At 28.3% G+C, this 17,066-nt stretch overlaps 2 protein-coding genes across 3 annotated transcripts; both read left to right on the top strand.

The window, feature by feature from the left end:
* Window positions 1–236: 236 nt before the first annotated feature.
* On the top strand, window positions 237–10,389 carry LOC145741878 (myc box-dependent-interacting protein 1-like). Of its 2 annotated transcripts, XM_082559548.1 has the most exons (16): window positions 237–478; window positions 1,279–1,359; window positions 2,114–2,168; window positions 2,295–2,389; window positions 3,051–3,131; window positions 3,485–3,607; window positions 3,794–3,955; window positions 4,495–4,583; window positions 4,684–4,827; window positions 5,022–5,099; window positions 5,494–5,614; window positions 6,356–6,616; window positions 9,041–9,143; window positions 9,280–9,329; window positions 9,507–9,608; window positions 9,754–10,389. In XM_082559548.1, exons 1-16 carry the CDS (start codon window positions 398–400, stop codon window positions 9,859–9,861), a joined length of 1,734 nt encoding a protein of 577 aa, XP_082415674.1. In that variant the 5' UTR covers window positions 237–397; the 3' UTR covers window positions 9,862–10,389. The 2 variants fall into 2 exon arrangements, with proteins under 2 accessions (XP_082415674.1, XP_082415675.1); XM_082559549.1 differs by lacking the exon at window positions 6,356–6,616 and having other exon boundaries at window positions 245–478; window positions 9,754–10,388.
* A 2,474-nt stretch (window positions 10,390–12,863) lies between these two features.
* Window positions 12,864–15,857, top strand: LOC145742436 (techylectin-5A-like). The gene is made up of 5 exons (XM_082560214.1): window positions 12,864–12,875; window positions 14,521–14,629; window positions 14,704–14,800; window positions 14,905–14,972; window positions 15,110–15,857. The coding sequence occupies exons 1-5, from the start codon at window positions 12,864–12,866 to the stop codon at window positions 15,364–15,366; spliced, it is 543 nt and encodes a 180-aa protein (XP_082416340.1). The 3' UTR covers window positions 15,367–15,857.
* The last annotated feature ends 1,209 nt before the right edge of the window (window positions 15,858–17,066 follow it).

The following is a 17,066-nucleotide window of genomic DNA, read 5'->3' as shown; positions in this document are numbered from 1 at the left end:
ACTCTTTTCCATGCTCCGCAATTTAAAATTTCAGTCTTATTAATAGCAACTTAACGGCATACCGCCAGACCGCCGAGCGTCATCCTGTTTGTAGAAGTTGCAGCGGGCATTAGCAATACGATACCTTAAATACATTTAATTTATTTTAGTAATTAACGTAGTTTAAAAAAAAACAACGTTCGCTGACAGACTGATTTAGATAAATGTGTTAAAATCTGAATTTAATGTTAGCTGATTTATTTTTTCCATGTGGGTATTATTAGTAACCTCAGTCTGTCAGTGATCAATTATTGTTATTTAAAGTTTGGCGTGTAGACAGCAAGCCTTACTTTAACTTATAAAATCTGTTAATCTCATTAGGCAGATAGGCTATACAGGAAAACTTGCAAAAGTTAAAATGGCGGATGCAAACCGAAAGGATAGCAGTGCTCGATTAAAACGAAATGTTTCAAAAATGGCATTTCGTAGCAGGGAAAAGGTAAAAAATCATAATTAATTTTAAAATATCAACATCAACTTAAATTATTATGTTAATAATAAAAATGTGTTAAGGTAATAAATATATTATTCTGTTCAAAGGGAGTCAAGCACACTTTTTTTTTGTATAAATTTATCTTCAATGTGGGAAAGTTAAATGCGCGACTTTAACATAGAGTAACATCAGTTACTCCGACCCAGTCTCGAGGCGCCAGTGGCAGTTTGGGATATTATAGGTTTATAATTGCCCGATAATTATACTGCTGATTAAGTGCTAGCTCAGCAGGAGTTCATACCATTTATAGCGCCTTACTCAAGGGTGCTACAGCATGATAGCTGTGGGGATTGAACCCACGACCCCATGTGTGGGATAGCAAGTGTTCTTACCACTACACCACGCTGCCGGCCATAAACAATTAAAATAAAAAAACTGTTTTATTAACTGTTTATATGCCAGCTAATTTGTAGGTTGTCCAAATGACTGCCAACTTGGTATGGTACAAAATGTCCTAGGTTTGATTACCACTGCTTCTACTCTAGGGTTTTCTTAAGTATAGTGTCGTAAAGGGTATAAATATTTATCGAGCTAAAATCCAATGGACAGATCTATTTTTGGACAGTTATATTTAACATTATTCAAAACTACCAAAGTTAAATATGACTTGATTGGCTTAAAATCGGCCTTTCCACTTACAAGAAAACAGTTATAAATATTTATTATGTATACTTCTTTTTAAATGTTTTTTTTTACTTTTAAAATAAACATCAACTTCAATTAAAAAAAAAACTTTCCAATTTTAGGTGTTAAGAACATTTGGTCGAGCAGATGAAACTAAAGATGAAATTATCGACAATTATGTTCATCTTGTTGGAAAACAACAGGTTTTTTAAATGTTTGTATTTGATAGGCTTTGTAACTTTCTCGTTTATACTCAAGTGTATAGATAGACCATCTTATTTTGGAAATGTCGTTAGAATTTTCAACATATTTTAATTAATAAAAATAGTTTTCAGTAACATAGTTGAATATCAATTTATATTGTTAATCAATTGTTACTAAAAGTTGCAATAGCCTGTTCAAATATTAGTTGTTGATTTTGAATTAAGTGTTAGCAGGACTTTGCTATGACTGATGTTTAAACTGTTTCCACTAGGTTTGCATTGCAATGGTTAGTCTAAAAAATGTTTTGCTATCTCTGTTTGGCTGTGATGTTGTTGTAATCATATTTGTTTTAAATTGATGTTGTAACCTCAAAATATTTGTAAGTTATTAAAAAACTAAATTGGGTTTATTTTTAAAGGTGTGTCACACTAATTGATTAATATTTGTTACAAAAGTTTTTGTTATTGAATTTGATGGAAAAAATTTTAGGCCACAACAAGGCCCCTTTTTGCTGTAGAAAAAAATTGAGGTTTTATTTAATAATCAAACCAGACTGGCAGTAACCTGATTATATTACATATCAGTTTACTTTTCATTATTATATTGTGAATGGTACTTTTACTAAACAATACATGATCGTTTTTTATTTTTTTTAAGTATTTACGTTGATCATTTATTTAAACTGAAACTAAAGTTTAAATAACATTTTTTTAATATATATAAAAAATAAATGCTTTGTTTTTTTTATTTTAGAACCAATTTCAAAAATTTCAACGAGATGTAAAAACTTATCTTACATCAATAAATGGTAAATATTTATTTCAACTAACCAATGTTTTACTGTTTAACAAGTTATTAAAATAAAGTCTAATAGTTTTACAAAAATTAATCTTTTATTAAATTTTGTTGGTATTATTATTTATTAAATGTTTAGTTATGAGAAATGCCGCAAAAGCATTTTACGTTTCTTTGGATGAAGTTTATGAAAATGATTGGATTGGAAAAGATGTCATTCAGCAACTTGCTAAAGTAAGCTCATTTCCATAATTTTAAGTTATTAAACATTTTAGAGATAAGAATACTGGGTTGTTGTTGTGAAAAAGAATGTCATAAAATGCTTTAGTGAATTTAAAAAATATATCTTTTTATTTACCATTGACGTAATCTATAGTTTAAAATTGTTAACCGGGAAATTAATTTTCTGGTAATATAACTACACAGGATGCAACATTTGTAATATTACCCAAATCAATAAAACCCACTTAGAATTTTTATTAGCCCACTTTTTTATCAGTCTTGTTATTTCCTATGTAATTTTCCAAATTTAGACAAATTTTTTATCCAGTTTTATACATTTTTTTGTGAAATGGGCGAAAATATTCATAATAAACTTTTAATTTAACAGTAAATTTTTAGTTTAACTTAAGCAAAAAAATATATAAATATTCTGATTTGTAGGCCTCTAATATTAAAAAATGCTGTTTGTGTTGCATGGGTAAATTGGCAATAGCAAATAATAGTTACGAATTGTGACCTTTTTTTTGAAAATTAAAATGTACCTCGTAGAGCAAACAAACTGAAAAAAAACCGACATAACTCTTTGAAAAAGAGATCATTAAAAAGAACTAATATATGGTAACCACAAGCTTTGCTATAATTTCACTAAAATGAATGATTGTTTTGAATTCAGACAACCGATTTGTTGTACAATGATCTTTACACTCGACTTAATACTGAGGTTATTTCAACTTTACAAGATCATCTTAATGCTGTAAGTTTTTGTTTTGCAGTTAAAAACAGTGACAGACTTATTCTTATTTAAAAATTATAACATTTTCACTACCAAATTTCAACAAAAGTGTGTTTAAAAAAAAACATTCCTTCCCCCCAAACAAATAGTTTTAAAATGACCTAATGGTTTAAAATAGTTATAGGGTGGGAAAGAGGCGTTAGTTGTTTAAAATGAATTAATTTAAATAGATTTTGGATTTTTATTTAAATCATTTAAAAAGTTTATTGCCATTCTAAGTTTAAATTTTAATAAGGTGCCTAAATTTTTCAGGACGAAAAATATCTAATAATAATAATTTTGATGTGTAATATTTATAAATGTTATAATTACAGTGTAATGACATGAAAGTTAAAGTTGGTAAGCGGGGAAGAAAATTGGTGGATTTTGATGCATCGAGAAGAAATTACGAAACTTTACAATCTTCTAAAAAACTAGAGGAATCAAAACTTACAAAGGTGATAAATAAATAAAATTATCTAAATTTTAACTATTTTTAAAATTAATGGTGTTTTTATATAAATTATCATTTAAGGCCATTAGATTAAAAATAATGTCCCAGGAATAAATGTTGTTTTTAATGTTAACTTCTGTATAAATAATGTATTTTATTTATATGTTAAAAAATAGCAATCTTTTGTTAGGCTCGAGATCATGTGAGCCAAGCTCATGAGACATATGAGACGATGAACAATACACTGCATGATGAGTTGCCTGATCTTCATGATTCACGAGTTGTGTTGTGCGCAGATGTTGTTCACATGATTGCTGTTGCTGAGAAAGATTTTTACATGGAACTGTCGGAGGTAATTATTGTTGTTCAAATTGTTAATAAATATTAATATTTAAAGACTACAAAAGTATTTCAAAAAGGATTTTGTTGTAATTGACTTCTAAAAAAGAAATATTAGGTAAAACAAGTTAAAAATATACAGGCAATCTTTATTTTAATTTAAAAAAAAAAAAAAAAAATTTAATATAAAAGACTAAATTTAAAGTTTTGCGTTTGATAAATAATTTTCTCTATTAAAATACAGTCTTTGGGGATGCTGTAAAAACATTTTTATTTTTGTCGTGTATGTTAAAAAGTAAACATAGAAATTTATTGTCTTATTATGTAAACAGAAAAACAAACATTCTGTTTATTTTTTGAATTGATTAAAAATTCTTTGGTCCCTTACCGGTTAATCAATTGCCAACTACAATGATTTATTGATTAAAATATTTTATTAACTACATACTTTTTGTGATGTAAAATTTTTTCTATTATTGCAAAAAATGTGGTATTTTATATTTTATTTACTAAAAAATTATAATTAACTTAATACTGACACTTTTAATACAGGTTCGAACAAAATTGTTAAATGTACTGGCCAGTGTAAAGGATGCTTATGAGGGTGGAGATTATAGAATTCAAAGACTGCATTCACCATTGTACAGTTATTATTTTTTGACTATGTTTTATTGTGGTGCCTTTTTTGGCAATATTTTTAAAACAGTTTTGGTTAAATTTATTTTCTTTTTTACTTTAAAGGAGTGACCCAGTTGCAAGAAAAGACAAGGTTGAACAAGCCACCTTGCCGGCTGATGATGTCACAGGCCAATCAAGGTCACGAGGTCATTCATCTCCCAGTGAAAGAAGGTCTAGTAATTCATCCCACCATCGTCATAACGACAGGTTAGATCAGAATTTGCAAATTTTTTAAAACCTATTTAAATTTTGTTATACTAACAATTATAACGATGCGTTTTTTTTTAATTTTTAGAAATTTGACAAATTTAGAAAAAGATAGAAACTCGGTTCAGTATTTTTAATTAGGATTTTTTTGACAGTTGCTAAATGTTTCGGTAATTTATTTTAATTTTTTTTAGCTCACGATCACATGATAGTCACAAGCGCAGGGATAGTAAAGAAAAAAAATCTCATCGTACTTCTGAAACTGAAGCGCAGTAAGTTTTTGTGACAAAAAACATTTTTTTAATGAAATATATATTTAGCTGGAATTGTAATAAAAAAATTGGTTTATTTTCTATTGCTTAGCTTTTTTTAACAACAAAACAAATTTATTTTTAACTAACAGAAACAACCAATAAAATAAGTTGTGTAAAAAAATAAAAAAGGTTTTGTGCTTCAGTTTGTCAGTTTCAAACATTTATATATCTATCATGTTTTCGGCCAGTTTATAATATGGTTATTCCATCATTGCATCTAACTATGGGTCGAGGGGTTTTAGGTTCAAGCCGCAAATTTCCGCAATAAAAATACAAAACCTATTGCTTTAAGGTGATTAGTAATAAAAAATAAATAAATAAAAAAAATTGTTTTTTGGTTATTTCTTCACAGTTCTCACCAATATGTAAATCTTGAGATTGGAGGAAAGTTAACTAATGATGTTGAAGAAGAACCAGATCCCATGACCAATGGCCAATCTGAACATGAATACTCATCTGTAGCTGTTGAGGAGGTAATTAAAAAAATTAAATCAGGGTTTAAAGTTTTTGAAAATGATGTGAAGTTGAAATATATTTTAAAAGATATATTTTAATATTTACAAGTATAGGGTTTTTGTAGAAAAGTGCTTTATAGTTTTTTTAGTTACATGGTATTGTGTTTATTAAAACAATAAGATTGTATAAACAATAAAATTGTTTTAATATATGTAGTAGTAACGTTGTAGTACTGCACATCTTTTTATAATTTGTGTAAGTAAATTTATTGGCTGCATTAAACAGCACACAAGTTTTCCTTTTAAAAAAATTTTAACAAGCTTATGCCAACATTTTTAGAATGAAGTTAATGATTGTTGTAGTAAATGGTTCTTTGCAGAACTGTTTGTTTGTTTTATGTCAAGTTATTTAATGATGATGTAATCTATTTTTAACATGGATAGGATTTTCATGATATGTAGATGGCTTTTTAATTGTTTCAATAAAGTAGTATTTTAAGTTGTTTGTTTAGTTGGTCACTAGTTTTATTTTGTTTACTTCTTTTTTTGATTGCATGATATTAAATAATTACCTTTAGTGTGATTTTATGTAAGATAGTTAGCATGGGTGCAAAAATTTCTTTTTTAGGTCCTTACATAGTTGTATTCATGATATGTTTGTTGTCGATTACTTTATTATTTTTGTATTTTGGTTATTTTTGTGGTAAGTTTATTTTGGTTACAATGTTTTAAGAGTTTTTTAAATGCGTGTAAATAAAGGATGTAAAAGCGGGAGCGCTAAAACCAACGGGTCAAAAACCAACCCCCTCACCACGAATGTCATTCAAAAATAATCCAACACCTGGGGGAAGTAAAGATTTGCCACAACCTTTGCCTCGAACTCTGGTGGTAGAGGAACAATCTCCAGAAGATCAAAGTTCAGAGAAGGCAAGCAAAGGTCAAAGCAAGGGGGAAATGGCAACTGAAGTTCCAGAGAAAACTTCTGTAAAACGTCGAAATAAAAAAGAGGCAAAGCCGGAGGTGATTTCTTTATTGCCAATACTGAAAAATCTTCTTGTTATAATTTAAACTAACAAAAACTTTGCTTACACTAACTTGCTGTAGTCTAAGTTTTTTTCCGAAAAAGCAATAAAATTTTCACAATTATATTTTTTTTATGACATAAACAAAATTATTATATTTTCACATTAACAACATTTTCACATAATATACAACATTTTTAACACATTATAACTTTAAAAATAAATTTTGTTTAACTTTAAAGCCAAACACAGAGAAAAGAAAGTCGTTTTTTGGATTTATGTCTACTTTTTCCAAACCTAGCAAATCGGAAAATCTCCAAACTACCAACAAACCCATAGAAAAAAATAAAAAGTTTAACACTTTGCCAGCTACTATGTCAAAAGCAACTGAGAAAGAAGAATCTAAGAAAAAGGGATTTTTCGGAAGACGCAAGCGGCAAAAAACAGCCAGTGATGTGGATTTAAATACTAATCCTCAAAATTTAAAGATTGAAACAACAGAAATTAATGTTCAGGGTGACACTGTTAAGGATAATTCACCTTCACAAGATGCAAATAAAACATTAGAAGGCCTTAGCAAAAGTGAAAATGGTGAACGATTGCATGCTGATTCATTTGCAAAAGTAGAAATAGAAAATAACAATGAAAATGCCTATGAAAATATTGGACAACTGGGCCAAATAGAAAAAAGTGAAAAACAACCAGATGAACAAAACCAGAGTGAAACTGATAAACCATTTCAAGATGTTTCCGTTGCAAAAGTTGAACCTGCCAAATCGTCCAACTATGAAAATGTTGAGGGCTTTAAGGATAATAAAAATCAAAAAAATGTTGAAAAGATTTCTGATCTCGATGATGATTGTGTTAATCTAAAAAATAGAGTTAGCAATTCCGACAATGACAATAAGGATCTCAAAAACAATAATGATACTCATAAAAATAGTGAGAAAGGGAAAGAAAGTGATGTTACTGACTCTGATTTTGGTCATGACAGCGATGTAAGTGAGTTTAGCAGCACAAAAAAAGATGGTGGTAAAAATATTGGTCCCAATTTAGAAGGAGTAGTTGTGTTGGATGGTTTTAATGGTTCAGAATATGGTGATGATGATTCCATTGTATCGGAAGATTTCAAGCAGTATGAACCTGAAACATCTGCCCAAAATTTAGAAATAAATTCACTTGAAAAAGGCAAACCTGCCGTGCAAATTACACAAGAATTATCAAAAGATAACTCAAGGACTGTAGATGCTTCCCTAGTATTAAATATTGATAATGACTTAATGTCAGAGAATTATAAATTAAAAGCAAATGGTGCCCCACCAGATGACCAATCATTAAATGATCAAATTAATGCTCATAACTCAGTACCAGATAGTTTTGCATTATCATTGAAGAACAAAGAAAAAGTACTAGATGACCAAGAATCTTTAACTGATGAAGACGTTTCACTAGATGAGGAATTAAACCCGCTTTCAGATGATAAAAGTGATTTGGTATACCAGCCATCATTTTTAGAAGAACCAATAAGAACAAAGGAAGAACCATCAGTCAATAAGCTATCCAGTTCTTTATCCTATACCGATTCAAAAAACTTGCTTTCTGTTGACTCAGCTGATGACAAAGCATATATTACTGATGACGTGTCCATAAGTGATGCAGACAGTCAAAAATCTTGCTCTACCACATCAATTGGCTCTTTAACAAAGCACTTACCAAAAAATATTGATAAACAATTTAATAAAATGCCTGTAAAGAGACTTGAAGATGTTTATAATGTTGTTTCTTTTGGAGAGGATCTTAAAAAGTCTGGAAAAGATGTTAAACTTGATAGTGAGAATGACAGGAACGTTCTAAACAAAAATGTGAGAATTTTTTTGAAAAGAAACAAATCTTGAAATCTGATTTCTTTAATTTTCCTGATTATTTTCGTTGTATTTCATGTAAAGAAAAATTGTTTACAATATGTAAAAAAAATATTGAAATCAGATTTAGCATAAATTTAAAATAAATACAAATTGTAACAAATAATAGGTATTAGTAAACAATATTTGCTCAATTTAAAATTATTTAAATGTACTTTTTGGGGGTTGTTAATTATAGACTATTTGCTTTTTAATTTTATTTTATTGTCTTAGTAATTTTTCAGATTACTCACATAATATATAAATTATGTATTAAGTTTTTAATAATTAATCTCAAATCTATTAACAATACCTTAATCCTACGCTGCATGTTAATTTGCATGAAATATTAACATATTACACCAATTTAAAATATTTCCAATGAAAGTTTAATATTAATTTTTCTCATAGTAGATTGTTGACCAATATTATTCTGAATATAAATTACAAATAAATAATTTTTAATTCATTTAGGCCATAACTATGTTTACAGTTATGATATATTGTTGCGTTTATTTTAGAACACTGGTAAGGAAAAAGAGGAAATACAACCATTGTATGAGGAACCAATTAAAGAGATTAAACCAGCAGTTATACCACCTGTAGATACAAAAAACGAAAAAGGTAAAATAAAATGTAAATATTTTGAAACCTGTTGATCAAATTTTTTGGTTTTTAAAATACATTTTACATTTGTTAAAAAAACACAATTATTCTTTTGTCTAGTTTGTATATGCTTCATATAAATGCATTTCTTTAGGTGATGCAGAAAAAGAAACAGAAATATTTCCGACCCATTATCTTTACACTGTAAGTTGTAAAGGAAAGTTATTTTTCTATTGTATTTAATTTTAAACATTTTTACAGTACTGTAACAACACATAAGTTGGTTAAAAAAAATTTTTTTTAAATATTTTCTTTAATTTAATATTCTTTTAAACTCATGCCGTCAATTTTTAAATATGAAATTAAACCATTATCCCCAAGGCAAAAGCGATGTATCCATATAAAGGTGGAGATGAGGATGAATTGACTTTTAACAAAAATGATATTATTTATGTTGTTCAATATCCTGATCCAGATGAACAAGTGAGTAAATGATGTTTATTTTCTAGTTTTTAACTGCATTTATGACTTTTTTCTAATTTATGTACAAATTTTGAATTTATTAGCAAAATAATATTTCTAATTTCGAAAAATATTTATAAATTATTAACTATTATCCTCTTTATAGGATGAAGGGTGGCAGATGGGAATATTAAAATCTTCTTGGACCGATTCCCAATCTTCTGCTGTGGAAGGAGTCTTTCCACAAAACTTTACTGTCAAAATAGCTGAGTAATGGAAACCTAGAATAGCAACATAAAACAATAAAAAGATTTTAAAATTATTGATGAAAAGAAAAAAATTGTTCAATTAAAAATTTTAGGTGAAATATTTCAACAATGTGAAAAGTGTTGACCTAGGCAAAGACAATGATTTATTGTAAAAAGCATAACATTGTTGAATGATAAATAAGTTAGCATATCGGTTGTACAGAATAACTGGACAACAATGTTGTGTGCCAAAAAATCCCTTTAAATCAACTCTTTAGTATATCTTCAATCATTGTTAAAACTAATTAAAATTGATTCTAAATTTTGGATTTCAATTTTTTTAAATTGGAGTATTTTTTTAACATTGAAATAGGATTTTTTTTTTAATCCAAATTTTAGAAAAACAAATTATGTCTACTATTTTAATTATAATATTAAAGTTAATTAATGTGATGTCATTGTGATATCTTGTTTACAAATTGTATATTTAAAAAGGCGTATCAAGTAGATGAACTTTGGTATAAAAAAAATGTAATGTTGCAAAATTCTGTAAAAATTTTTACTTATTATATAATACACTTATATTTTATTCATATATTTCTTAAATGAATTTTAGCGATTTTTGTTTATTATTTTTTTTTTTATATTTTTGATTTAGAATATTTGATTAGCAGAATTTAACAATATGTAATATTTAAAAACGTAATTTTTTTTTTAAAAAGGGTATTGGAAGAAAAATATAATTTTTTTTTAATGATGTTATAAAATGGTGCATATCTTAACATTTGGTGAACTAATTTGCTTAAAATTTACCAAACAACTAAAAAATAATATGTTTTGTAGATTAAAACCTTTTAATATATCTTAAATTTTTGTAAATGTGTTGTTAAACGTTTTCATTATTGTATAAATTTACATTTGATTTTTAAATTTTTGTTCGATTAATCTTGCCGTAAAAATTTATATTACACATATACTAACCATCCATTATGTATTCAACTTTAAGTCATACAATAATTTTAAATTTATCATTAAACTTGTTAACCAAAATTGTTGATTTGTGATTTTAAAATGATTAAAAATGAGGTCTGCAAAACCCTAGAACTCAATGCAGCGTTAAATATTTAATTTGCAAATTTTTATGTTACTCGCTTTTAAACGTTGATTAAAGTTAAAATAAATTATTAAACGGAATTCTATGATGTGCTATTTTTGTTGCGCAATCAGTTTTTTTTATGTTTTGAAACCAAGTATTGTCAAAATAACTAATTTTTTTTATTATCAAAGTTATAAAACAAGTTTAACACTATATTTATTTGATAAATAAAATTTAACTGTGTTGAAATGTATTGTATGTTAGTATTTGTGATGCTAGTTTGTTGACGGTTGAACAAAGCGCTTCCGCAATACTTTATCTCATCAAAAGCATTGATGAGATAAAGATTACGGCAATTGCAGGTTTAGTCAAAGTCTTTACTTATAAACTGTAGTCTTAAACGGGTAGTACTAAAATACGGGATGCGGGAAGTTGCGGGGTGCGGGAAATACCGAGGCCGTATGTAAACGTTAACAAAAAAACGCTGAATGCGGAAAAGGACGGACTTTTTATACCCTCCCCTAATCTTCCCTTGTGCTTTATATTCAATTTCGCATCATTTCTTGACCTTTAAAGTTAATTCCACATCACCCCTTAGCCCTTAGATAAAAACAGCAATCATCCCGCAAAAAAGTACAAAAATTCCGTTCCGTCCCGCATTCCGCGAATTTTTGTTAACGTTTACACACGGTCCCGCACTATCCCGCATCCTGTACTTTATGATTGTCCTCTTAAACAAATAAAAATTAGTATAGTTGTCTATGCATGGATAGAAGTAGAATATATTTAGAAGAACATTTTCGCTTGTTATCATAAAAAAATCATCGAAAACAACTTTATTTAAATAAGGTCAATGGTAACTGTATAGTTTTTAGGTAGGCAGTGGGCCCAGGCCGAGGCTTAGTCTTTGCACTTTGACAAAGCTTGCCCTTCGATTAACCCAAATGTGGGTAACTCGGTCGTATAATTTTTGTTAGTGGGTTTTGCTTTCGCAATAAACCTTATTACGTCTTAAATGTTTGGGGTCATGTTGCAGTGTGGTCTTAAATCAAATGTTTAGGGTTATGTTGTGGTGTGGTCTTAAATCAGAAGCTTACGTTTTGTTATTTTTATGTGCAGGATAAAATAAATAGTGTTAATCAAGTTAAACATTTTTCGTTATTTGATACAGTTACTATATTAATCATTGTACATGAAGCCGCCATCAATAAATGTATAGTTTAAATTCGTTCGAACATTCAACTACAAAACACTGCCATCTCGTGTTTTTAGACTTATACCAGCGCGAACGTTTAATGAATATTATCCAGCGTTATTATGTATAAAAATGTGTACATATCCACCAGTAGCGATTAAATGTCATCCGAAATATTTAGACATTTAACTATAAAACACTGCAACCTTGTGTTTTAATACATATACTGATACGAATTTTTAATGATTAAGTTTAAAATTTAATGTTAAAACTTCACTTTTTTTATGTGTGCACCACTAAATGTGTCAATGACAAGCAAATATAAAACACTAAAATTTTTTAACAGGAATTTATATGAAAGATACAATATAAAAAATACATTATAAGTTTTAAATATTTTTTCAAATATTTATTATAAAAATAAACCTAGACACAATGGATCATACGCACGTGTCATTAGTTGGAACATTTTGCAACAACAGAGCCCTTTTAAAATTTTAAATCGTGTGATTAGCTTATGCTAATTAATTAAAATTTAAAAAAAATTATATGACATCACCTCGAAACTAAAAAGAAAACAAGCTTTGTTAAAGAACTTGAAATCTAGCCAAAAGACAATCGCACACATTAAAGCGAATTTAAAAAAATATTCCAAAACTAATTTAAACTGTAGTTAACTACGCACAAATATAAGCAAAGTCCAAAAAAAACAATAAAACAATATTTTTTTATGAAATATGGCCTTTCTGGTTCAACAAATATGTTTTAACATATTAATAAATAATGTAATGTTTTTGCAGTTACACAATATAGCTAACTTTTTGTTTTACGGTAAGCTCGCCTTTAAAATCGGTCTTACAGCTATACCAAATTGACTGAAAGATTAACTTGATGTTTGCTAAGCAGCTAACGACAGGTTAACAAAAATGCTTGTGGAAATTTTTGATAAATAAGAAATTCAAAAATGAATATAAATGAAGAAAAAAATGAGAAAATAATTAATAGACCAATAAACAAGGCGGACACAAAACAAGTTTTGTTTTTTATTAAAGAACATTATTCGGGAAAAACTATTTTAGATAAGTTTTTTAAAAGTGATGCCATTAAAAACGCCGCACTTGATTAGCGAAGAGCAATATATTGCCTTTCTTATGACCTTTCTATTTAGAAATGAAAGTTTAATTAGAATTATAACGAACAAAACTGAAGAAAAAGATAAGGCATTTAAAATTCAAATAACAAATTTGCCGACCTAGAAACAGCTATAAAGTATCGATTTGCATCTGCTTTAGTGAAGGATTTAAAATTAAAAGTTAAAAAAAGCACGACTTGGCACCATACACAAGGATTTTCGAAATCAGAAATTGGCAAAGAAAATGTTGCCTACTTACAAAAATGCGTCTTACAAAATTGCGCAGGCGATTAACTGACTACGTTGTATTTACACTATGAGTCCCACTTAATGTGCTGTTAGTGATTGGCTGTTGGTATTCTTTGTTGCATAGTAAAATAAATAGTAAAAGAAATCAAGTATGCGGACTATGTGAACGACCAAACGTAACACTGCCTTTTAAGAACTTGTCAATTATTAAACTTCACAAAAACATCATTTTTAACGAACAAAATCAAGATTTGCTTTCACAGAATTATCCAGTCTATGACGTTACGTAAATAATAAGTATCGCCACAGATGATTTAATTGAGAATTTAGTGTCAATGTCGTTACATTAGCTTAGTAAGAAAAAGGGCGCAGAATGTTCTCGCACTAACTTTTAAAAAGTATTGCATTTCCATTTTTATGTTTTTTTTAAATAGTTTTTGTGTAGAAAAACAAAATTAATTAAAAAACACATTATGCTAAGTTATTTACCAGCGTTACAAAGGTGGGCACTAAACCATTAATGCGTTAATCGTTAATTAACGAAGTTAAATTTTTCGATAAAATTTAACTTTTAAGTTAACTTTAAAAATCGTTAACGGACCTGTTAACTTTCGTTAAATTGTGCTTCCGTTAAATTAAATCCGTTAATTTAATATTTTTACAAGTTTACCATGGTAATATAAAAGTATATATGTTTTATTTTGCCGTTTATTGGGTTTAATCGTTACAATTTTAAAGGATGTATTGACTGACGTATAAACGATGTATTGACGACGATGACGATGTATTAAACGATGCAGTTTTGAAAACGTCATTTAAACTTACGTTCGTGTAGTTAAAATATCAACTAAGATAAAAACTGCTGTTTTTTTAAAATAGGGTCGTTTCTTTGTTTGTTTTATTTAAATTTTAACGTTAACGTTTATCGATAACTACCGTTACATTTTGTTTAAATTAACTTATTAACGTTAACGAAGTTAATATACTATGTAACGAATTACCACTTAACGAAGTTACTTTCTCGGTTAACTGTGCCCACCTTTGATAATGGCACAGACTTTTATCGAAACTGGACGGAATATCAACGTGGATTTGGAAATCTGGATACAAACTTTTGGCTAGGTGCAAAATGAAATACCACGTTACCAGAATATAATATGAAATTCGTAATTTTTCTAACACGCGTTTGTTGTTAGGTTTGAACAACATACACGAGCTTTTAAAGTTAGGACCACACGAGGTTAGATTTGACATGGAGGATTTTGAAAATGAAACAAGATATGCTCAATACAGGTTTATTTTATTTCTTTTTAATTTTTTTTTACTGTATATAACGTTTACAAAAAAACCTTAGTCCCTACCAATCACCTAATCATAGTTTTATTTTTTCATTCAAGTCACTTCAATATTGGGCCCACTACAGAAAATTACGTCATGACAATAAGTGGTTACTCTGGAAATGCTGGTAATATTTTCACATTAAACTTGTTTAGTGAGTGGTTTAAAACTGTTAACTTAGCGAGTTTACTTATATACGATACGTGAAGGGTGTTTCGAAGGGTTACAATTCGAATCTGAATAAAAAATATTTTTTATATCAAGGCGATTCTCTCTCACGAAATAATGGTCAACAATTTACAACATTTGATGTCGACCACGATACTTTACCGAATGACAATTGTGCCGAGTTATATAAAGGGGGGTGGTGGTATGATAAATGCCACAATGCCAACCCAAATGGTTTATATCTTGGGGGTTCGCATGATAGTTTTGCTGACGGAATAAACTGGAAAAATTGGCGAGGTTGTAATTATTCAATGAAAAGATTCGAAATCAAAATTAGAAAAAACACTATTTAGATACAGGACATCAAAAGATCCATAATAACATAATTAGTTTTATGTTACGTTATATTTATTTAATCTCATAGATTTTGAATTTTGGTTATACTAGAATATTTTTGATTTGCTATACATTCACTTAAATGTAATTCCCAGCCCGCAAGTTAAACGTGATGAATCACACAATAGCCAAGAACGTGTTATGCCAAAATTTCTAAAAAACACGTAATTATTACCACCACAACACTAAAATTTTCCATTACCGCGAAACCAATGCCTAAAATCATAATGAGATAATTTTATATAGTGCCAAATGAAGTAATTTATGTTAAATTGTGTCCTTATAATGTTTGTGTACCCTCACATAGGCTATATTTATTACCAACACGCATTCAAAAATATTAGTCCGTGTTAGCTTGATCAAAATAAATCTAAATTTTCTTATGCTTGTGTAAAACTAAACGTTACAAGTTTAAATTTCCCGTGATTTAACTTGTAGTGTAGTTGGAGATTAAACAGTGTACATATTTGTTTTAACCTCCACTTTTCTTTAGCGCTTATTAAGAAAAGACGATTTTCTCAATTTTGAAAGTGCTTAAGGGTTGTATTTGAACAGTTTATTGTTAAACCTAATAATAAAACCTTATAATTCTGTTTTATATTAAAACGTAGTAGATGCGGAAACGTAAAAAGTCGGGAAAGTTTTAAGCATAACTTGTGCAGCCAAGAAGGGCGATAATAAGGTTGTGCTTAGGGCACGAGACCACATGGCGCACTAAAACCATGCGGACCATTTGGCAACCTAATACAACATAACGTTGACAATACATAATCATAATGCATTAAAATCTTAACACTGTACTTCACGTTATATTTAAAATTAATACATATAATAATTAATATTACAGTTTTCTTTTTATATTATTACGTACAAGTAGTGCATATTGTAACGAAATTTGCCCGTACTTCAATAACAACCAAAACAAAATATAGCCAAACCGGCTACATTTGCAGATAGTTTTTATTTAAAGTTATAACATTGATTCATATAGGTTAATTGCGCTTGTTATATAAAAACGTATTGTCAGTAATGCAAAAAAAAAATTACATCTATTTTTTTAGTCTATTCAATGTCGGGTCACACGACGTCAATCACCGGCTATTCTGGAAATGCTGGTAAATATCAAGTTTTTTGTTAAATAATAGAAAATAATTAAAACATATTAAAAGACATAATACAATTAATAAACCTATATTAAGAATAATTTATTGGCAAAATTTTGTTTTTGATGTGATTCTATAAGACAAAATAACGGGCAACAATTTACTATTTTCGATGTTTACAATGATATGAAAAGAAATGGTAATTGTGCCGTCTCAAACCAGGGTGCGTGGTGGTACGACAACTGTCATGATTGCAATTCTAATGGTTTGTATTTAGCTGGTCCAAATACTCTATTTGAAATTACATGAAGGACTTGGAGAGGTTATCTCTATTTTTTGAAACTAAACTTACATACTTTTATTTTATCAATTCATTAATAAGATTTTTTTACAAAATCAGTACTTAAGTTTAAAAATAAAGGATTATTTAAACAAATACAAAAAATAAATATGAAAATTAAATAAAAAACATGTTTGAACAGTTTTTTAGGGATTTTAACAAAATAAATTGAAAATGTTTTTTTTAAATAAAAGCACTTTGTGAATTTGCAATC

The sequence above is a fragment of the Corella eumyota genome, chromosome 2, assembly GCF_963082875.1.
Source record: "Corella eumyota chromosome 2, kaCorEumy4.1, whole genome shotgun sequence".
Classification (NCBI taxonomy): domain Eukaryota; kingdom Metazoa; phylum Chordata; class Ascidiacea; order Phlebobranchia; family Corellidae; genus Corella; species Corella eumyota.
This window is presented reverse-complemented; position numbering and strand designations above follow the sequence as displayed.

Excerpts from the sequence above, each read along its gene's own strand:
- LOC145741878 (XM_082559548.1), top strand. The coding sequence starts at position 398 with ATGGCGGATGCAAACCGAAAGGATAGCAGTGCTCGATTAAAACGAAAT. Across the intron at positions 6,617-9,040 it reads AAAAAGAGGCAAAGCCGGAG|AACACTGGTAAGGAAAAAGA; the intron begins GTGATTTCTTTA and ends CGTTTATTTTAG. Across the intron at positions 9,144-9,279 it reads AGATACAAAAAACGAAAAAG|GTGATGCAGAAAAAGAAACA; the intron begins GTAAAATAAAAT and ends GCATTTCTTTAG.
- LOC145742436 (XM_082560214.1), top strand. Across the intron at positions 14,630-14,703 it reads GGATACAAACTTTTGGCTAG|GTTTGAACAACATACACGAG; the intron begins GTGCAAAATGAA and ends GTTTGTTGTTAG. Across the intron at positions 14,973-15,109 it reads TGGTTACTCTGGAAATGCTG|GCGATTCTCTCTCACGAAAT; the intron begins GTAATATTTTCA and ends TTTTATATCAAG.